Genomic DNA, 7744 nt, shown 5'->3' with positions numbered 1-7744 from the left:
AACCATTGTACATGTATGATTTTTTAAGAAATTGAGGATGTTGTATTTGTTAGTTGTCCTTATCCTTAAGGACCATAAGGATGATGGCAATCTCATGGCCCAAACATTCATAAGTATAAGGAGAGCTAAACCATAGTAAAATTACAATTTTTGGCTTGCCTGTGACAGTAGTCTTTAGTAGAGCGATGGTTTCCTTCCCAAAGGGAAAATTCATTATTTTGAGGTTTATTTTTTGCCTTTTTTATGATTGGTGCAAGTTTCACTTGCTATTTTCATCCCTTAAATTTCTCTAGGTTTTTTGCTACTTTCTCTCTGTCTCTCTCAGCCCCCCTCTCTCTCTCTCACACACACACACACACAAACACCCCCCCCCCCCCCCACACACACACACACTTTTTTGGTGGAAGTCTCTCTCTCTCTCTCTCTCTCTCTCTCTCTCTCTCTCTCTCTCTCTCTCTCTCTCTTCTCTCTCTCTCACACACACACACACACACACACACCTTTCCACCCTCTTTTCCAAGCTACTACACAACCTTAGACCTTGCAGATTTGAAGTGGGAGCTACAAGTATCAGATGACTAAGGTGGAACTGGTAATGCTCTGGCAATCGCGTGGTTGACAACTAGCTATGTTCAACTATAGAACTTCCAACTGTAGTGCCTTCAGCTCTTGGTTTGTATACACCTCGTTGTGTTTCCTCAACGGTTTGCAATGAATAGAAATTTCCTCATAATCCTTACCTAGTGTGCATAGGGCACTTTCGTTATTAGGGTGGTTACCCATGTTGTCCCGAAGGAAGAGAACCGACGCACTTGTCACTTGGCTCACAACCACTTTTGATAGATGCTCCTGTCCACAGTACTACTCCCCCCCCCGTCATGGGACAGAGAACTTTTGATGTAAAAACGGCTGTCTATATTTTTGACTTGATAATATAAACTCGCATTTTATTTTAAAAAAAATTTAGTGTGCATACGGCCTTGGCATGGCCCTATTAGTATAAGGGGAAGACAAGGATGAGGCATTTCCATGAGTAAAAAGGCTTGTTGTTGTGAGCCATTTTCTTTTGTTGCCACTCCTTAAAATGTGCCCCTATGAGATGTGTGTACAAAATTAAGAATAATCCCCTATAAACATTTCACACCTTGGAGTAACTTACTCTTATTGGGTCTCCTATCCTTGCTCTCATTATAGATGTACTTTAAAAAAAGAAAAGTACCCCCTAGTGTGAATAGGAGCCCACGATCGTGGAAAATTGGCATTAGTATTTGTCGAGCGAGGCGTGAGTGTCGATTAACGTAAGGTGATTAAGGTCGATTGATGTGAGCGTCGATTAAGGTGAGTGTCGATTAATGTATTCGAGGGTGGTGGTGGAACTTGCTGGCTCATTTGAGAAAGTTTGTGGCAATTCCAAGTGCTGATTCCAGAAAGTTCATGGCTGCCTCGAGAGAGTATATATGGAGGGGAGGGACGGGGCTATGGCAAAGTAAACATAGGGAGGGGGAGGAAAGCCTCAGAGAAGAGGGGGGATGATGAAAGAGAGAGCGGCAAGGTGAGGGCAGTGCATAGATGCAAGGTGAGGGGCTTGAGGGCAACGCATAGAGGATGAGGCAGAGTCGATGAGGATAGGGCTTAGAGGGAGGCAGTGAGGCTTAGGTTAATTAGCTTAATTAGATATAGCGGTGATGAGACCTTAGGCTAATTGGAGTAATTAGATTATTAATAGGGAGGCGGGGAGGAGACAAATTAATGAATTTATTTAGAGAGAGCGATTAATGAATGTACAGGCATGCTCACATCTTCCCAAGTGAGCTTTTCCTTGAGGAGCAAGATAATGGGAGCTTGAAATGATGACGTGGGAAGGGTGACGACGGAGGCATATGATGGTGTGATGAAAGGGATAAGAAATGTTGAAAGGAGATGAAATGTGGGCAAATAGCTAATAAAGAGGGGAGGGATGATGAAAGGCAATGGTGGGTCATAGGTGTTGAGCGTGAAGCGAAGGAAGACAGGTTTGACTGGGGGAGATGGAAAGTTCTAGGAAGCCTCGCAAAGCAATGCTTTTGAGGGGCAGAGGCGGACTTGCCCACAAATGTGATTATGATGTCGAGGCTTGACCAACGAAACGATTCTAGTGAGCCAAGTGGCAGGGACGCAGAGTTTTCCCCGAGGGACTGTACAGTACGATTGCTGTGTGAGCAGAGCAGCCCGGAATGGGATCAAGGAATGAAAAGAAAGTCCAGAGGGCTACCCGTTCCGGATGTAACAGGGAACGCGTTTTGGACAGAGAACCAAAGTGTACGTAAGTCAAAAGCGGGCGCCTTTCTTCTCTTTCGCTTTCTCTTTCTCTTTCTCTGTGTCTTTGTCACTCTGTTTTTTTTTTTTTCTCTAACCCATTTACTCTCCCTCTTTCTCTCTGCCTCTTTCTTCCTCCTTCCCTTGCTTTCTGCGGAGCAAGTTCGGTGCTGTTTCTGTGCGCATTTCATCACTGCATCACAAACTCAGCGGGCGAATGGCAATAGTGCACACTGAAACAGCGAGGAAAGGAAGGTAGAAGCATGTCTTCTTCTTCGTCCATCATACAGATTGCTCCTTAGCGAAGCTCCACACAGCACATCCAGAGAATTAAGCTCGATTCAAGCGTCCTCTTCTCTCCCTCGAGCATCATGCGTGTCCTCAAATTCTTTGTTTCTGAGAAGAAGAAGCTCTCCCATCCTCCTCCTCGTTTCTCCGGCTCCGTTCATCCCGCCACCAATCCCACCTCCCGTACTGCCTGGGAGATCCGTCCCGGCGACGACGCCCGATGCAACAAGCTTCTTGAGCTTTTCGGTGCAGAGAACGAAGAGCAGCACCTCCAGATCGTTAACCTCATCAATCAGGGTTGCAAGCAGCAGCAGCAGGCGCCGGAGCTCGAGGATTCTCTGAGCTCGTCGTGCTCTTCGGAGGATGAGCAGGATATCATGGACGGGGTCGACTCCTCCGATTCGCCATCGCGTAGACGCCCTCCAGATCAAGCTTGGGCGAGCTCCTCGCCGGGATTTGCCGTCGGCATGATTGCAGCTCGACACACTTCCCGCAGGAACTCTTCTTCCCATCTCGACAATTCTCGGTTCAGAAGGGTGGAGACGATCTCTTCCAGACCGCTGAGCCCCGAAAAGCACTATCTTCCAAGTCCACGCCAAGGCCCTCGGCATTCCGCCCCTGCAAAAGAATTTCAGGCCATCGCGCATCCTCTCCCTCTCCCTGCTCCTCCTCCCCACGGAACGAGAAATGCGAAGCTGGATAGGCATGCCAGCCAGTCCCTTTTGAATCCGGTCAAGAAACCATGGTCTTCACCACCATCTCCACCGGCTGGAGTGCCCTTCGTGAAGAATGATAAAGATCACCACCCAGCTGTTACTGTCACGAGGAAATCGGAAATGGTTTTCAAGGCTCCTGCTCCATCTCCCGAGCCACCCTCTCAGCAAGCAAATTCGGTGCACCGTCACATTGTGGCATCCCGTCCATCAATCCGTGTCTACATTGAACCGCCTTCTTTTACAGCTCCGAAGAGTCCGTTCCCTTATTCGCACTCCCCGCCAGGATCACAATTTCACAAGGATGCTCTTGCCCAACGATCCCTCTCTGTGCAAAGAACATATGGATCATCGTCTCCACCATTATCTACCGGATCACAATCAGAAACTTTGTTTTCAACGCCGTTCAGTCACTCGCCACCTCAATCTCCTTGGTCACAAGGGACAAGGATGCCTTGCCCCCACAAATGGACCAAGGGCGCCATGTTGGGCCAAGGTTCCTTTGGGACTGTTTTTGAAGGATGGAATCAGTAAGTTTTGCCTCGTCTGCGAGCTTAAGTGTGAAATTTTCTGTCATGCCCAGAGTCGTCAGATTTTTAGTTTCTTCAGCTCCCGATGGCTTTTGCGATTTGTAAGTCGGACCTGCATTTTCTCTTGGACAGATGTAGTGTGTTGCATGCAGATTGCGCGCTGTCTATTGTTAATGCCTTTGAATTGGTGATTTGCCCAGGGAAGACGGAAGCTTTTTTGCAGTGAAAATAAGCAGACAGGAAGTAGTGTCTCCTGAGATTCAGCAGGTGCGACTCTTAACTGGTTTATATATATCTTATAATCACATTCTGATTTATATGTATCTTGTAATCACATTCTAGTTTTGATCTCTCTCTCTCTCTCTCTCTCTCTCTGTCTCTCTCTCTCTCTCTCTCGTAATTACATTCTGGTTTTTATATTTATCTATCTTGTAATCACATTGCTTTTGGTTTCGAATGATGTTTAATTAGTGGCGGAAGGCAGTTGGGTCTAACGGTCGTTGCTTCTTGTGGATTAGGAGGTGGCGGTTCTAAGTAAGCTGGAGCATCCAAATATTGTCCGATATTTTGGGAGTTCTGCTGTAAGTAAATGCCTTGTCCTCACAGACAGATCATGGGAGTAGCTAAAGGTTTCTTCTTGGTATTGATTTGTGAATCGTTTTTGCCTTGTCCAATTCCTGTAAGCAGGAGGATGGCCATCTATGCATTTTTTTAGAGCTTGTTCGGATGGGATCGTTGCATTCCATTCTGCAGAAGTATGGTCGATTTGAAGACAATCTGATTCGGACGTACACACGCCAAATTCTCCTTGGTCTTGAATATCTACACCAGAAGAAAACAATTCACAGGTTTTATTTAAAAGCTTTGCATTAACAGAGTTCGTTGTTGTAACCGTAGATACTGGCATAGACACTTGTGGCCTTGGGGGCAGGGTTGGTCGTTGACTCATTACTGGCTTTTATATACAGGGACATAAAATGCGCCAATATCTTAGTGGATGTGAATGGCCAAGTTAAGCTTTCGGATTTTGGTGTAGCCAAGCAGGTGAGGTATTTACTCTGTGTGGCTGTACTGCAGGCACGGTGAAGTATGGATTCATCTTTTAATTGTATTGTTTTCCCTCTTTGTCATGTATTGCTTGGTTCCACAGGTAGAAGAGTCTTTGGCGTCTTCTGTAAAAGGCACACCGCTGTACATGGCACCTGAGGTGTGTTGGTAGAGCTGAAGAGCAAAGCACATAAGATTGCTACTGCTAGAACTGGTTGTGATTTTTGAATTGATAGCGTGGCCGTGTTTAATGGGCACAATTTAATTGGCTATGATTAATTTGACGCCATCTGTCTGTATTCGGCAGGTGCTGACAGCACACGGAACCTCCTATAGCTTTCCAGCCGACATTTGGAGCTTGGGATGCACAATACTTGAAATGGCAGATGGAAAACCTCCTTGGAGTGATTTGCTCGGGGTGAGTGACTATCCTAACCCCGTTAGGTTGTTTCAGTCTTTCTTGCAAATGCATCTGTTAGTTTACCTTTTCTGTGAGCTATGAGTCATAGTATGCTTTTCGTCTTCTTTTTATATCTTAATCCATTCTCTGCCTTTTGTGCCTAGGCCACTGACAATACATTTTCAATGGCTTAGATTAGGAACCACACCTGGATTTGCAGAGAAATCCGGGTTCCTGTGATTGCCTGATTGCCATTTTTGTTCTCCACTAAACGTATTGTTCTAGCACTGTAGATTTTCGGGCGTTACTTCGTCTCAACTGATATTGCAAAGCTGATTAAACAGTGGAACCAGTTTGTGAATATATGTGGGGTGAACGACTGTGGTGAAGTGAGGGAGGAGTGTTATATATTTAATGTTTCCATTGGGTAGACTTAACTTTCATAGCAGGATCTGTTCTCATGAATTCTGTGTTTTTGCCTGTACTAACCAGCAATGGTCTCCCTAACCACCTCAGGATATATGTGGGGTGAACGACTGTGGTGAAGTGAGGGAGGAGTGTTATATATTTAATGTTTCCATTGGGTAGACTTAACTTTCATAGCAGGATCTGTTCTCATGAATTCTGTGTTTTTGCCTGTACTAACCAGCAATGGTCTCCCTAACCTAAGTGAGGGAGGAGTGTTATATATTTAATGTTTCCATTGGGTAGACTTAACTTTCATAGCAGGATCTGTTCTCATGAATTCTGTGTTTTTGCCTGTACTAACCAGCAATGGTCTCCCTAACCACCTCAGGCCAGCTTTCCAACTAATTGGTCCTCCTAGAAAGTGGATGATTTTTTCACTTATCTGGGCCGATGCCCTCTTTCCTTTGCTTTTGGTCAAGCTGAACCACTGAAAACAGTGGTTAATGAATTATGATATGTTAAGTGTTAATCCTTTTTAATCATTTAAGTGGCATCTCAACTGCTTTTACTTTCATTAAAAGCAGGGCCATAGTGGTTTTGCCACCTTGTTATAGGAAGAAAAGGTTTGTCTGCTTTCAGTCTGAGAGTCAAGACTGCCTTGAATTAAGCTAACAGAATCTCACGTGTTGAATGTCAATGTCGACAGTTTAGGTTTTTTTTCAAGGTGAAAAACGGAGAACTGCCTCCAATTCCTGACCATCTGAGTCCAGCAGGCAAGGATTTCGTTCTTAAATGTTTGGGATTCAAGCCAGAGGATCGACCCACTGCAGTGGAACTATTGCAACATCCCTTTGTTGCTAATGCCCCCACTCCTGAACCTGTTATTACCTGGTCACCTCGGTCTCCAGTTGCAAATATAGCATGGTTATCTTCCTCACCCAAAAGTCCCAATCGTCAGGCATGTGCAAACTGGAATTTATCCTCTCCAGGCCAAGGAAGCTGCTTCGACCAAGTGCTGGCTGGTGCTCACAGGGCTCAAACTTTACTTCACGGTAGATGAGCAAATTCTGAGTTGAAGAGCACTGCTGGTCATCATTGCTCAATGGAAAGAGGACAGAGCGTGTCTGAATTGTATCAAAGTTAGGAACTTGGTATGATATTCCGGCAGTAAGGCCAGTATAATTTGCATGGCAGCTGGATCTTCCAGGGGATTAACCAAGTTTTCTCTGCCTAGCAACCATGCCTTGGTCAGTGTGCCAATGTGCTTCAGTCATTGGAACTGTATATCGACTCTTGAGGAAGATGTATTAAGGGGCATAAGGGTCTCATAACCCTCCCGGCGGTGCCTGTACTATGCTAAATTTTGCTAGTTTATGAGAAAGGATGAAAGGATGCCCGAGCAAAGAAGAAAAAAAATAACCCTCACGGCTGTGCTTGTACTATGCTAAATTTTGCTAGTTTATGAGAAAGGATGAGAGGATGCCCGAGCAAAGAAGGAAAAAAAAAAGCTTGCAGAGCGAGGGCAAGATGTGCAGAACCTGTAGAGAAATTTCTGTACAACAGCTGGTATGTAGAATTAAAGATTGCCCCTTGTTATCTGTACTCCAGAATCTTCAAATCAACAGTACTGGGAGAGCAGCTTTTATCCTGCAGTGTCACTCATTTTAATGTGATGGGAAGATCAGCCAAGCAAAGAGGACAAATGAAGCTTGCTGAGTGATGAGGGTAAGGAGCATGCGGATAAATTTTTTCATTGTATAACCTGGGATTTGTCACTCTATGAACAATTCTGCATGTTCTACACACTCCTCAAACCAAAAAGGTGGGAAGAGAATATTAAAAATTTCAGTATGATGTAAAGATCAGCTGTGTGCTGTTGATGCTATCTTTGTGCCCGCCCCTAGGCTTTTGTGGTAGTTTTTTTTTTTTGGGTTTTTTCGATTTTTTGCGGGGAAAACTTCAAAATTGTATTAAAGTAAAAAGAACTGTACAGAGAAATAAAGAGCCGACTGCCTCATAGGCAAGAGCAACCTTAAAATTCATTCTTATGAACAAAGAGTCCT

The 7744-nt window shown here is 44.8% G+C and overlaps 1 protein-coding gene across 2 annotated transcripts; it reads left to right on the top strand.

The window, feature by feature from the left end:
• Window positions 1-2455: 2455 nt before the first annotated feature.
• Window positions 2456-7516, top strand: LOC147896415 (uncharacterized). 2 transcript variants are annotated; one of them, XM_087382626.1, is made up of 8 exons: window positions 2456-3826; window positions 4027-4093; window positions 4345-4407; window positions 4514-4674; window positions 4795-4870; window positions 4977-5033; window positions 5181-5291; window positions 6388-7516. In XM_087382626.1, exons 1-8 carry the CDS (start codon window positions 2667-2669, stop codon window positions 6739-6741), a joined length of 2049 nt encoding a protein of 682 aa, XP_087238752.1. In that variant the 5' UTR covers window positions 2456-2666; the 3' UTR covers window positions 6742-7516. The 2 variants fall into 2 exon arrangements, with proteins under 2 accessions (XP_087238752.1, XP_087238753.1); XM_087382627.1 differs by having other exon boundaries at window positions 6393-6585.
• The last annotated feature ends 228 nt before the right edge of the window (window positions 7517-7744 follow it).

The sequence above is a fragment of the Dipteris shenzhenensis genome, chromosome 12 (assembly GCF_047967505.1).
Source record: "Dipteris shenzhenensis isolate YYH24624 ecotype China chromosome 12, Dip_SZ_1.0, whole genome shotgun sequence".
Taxonomy (NCBI): Eukaryota; Viridiplantae; Streptophyta; class Polypodiopsida; order Gleicheniales; family Dipteridaceae; genus Dipteris; species Dipteris shenzhenensis.
This window is presented reverse-complemented; position numbering and strand designations above follow the sequence as displayed.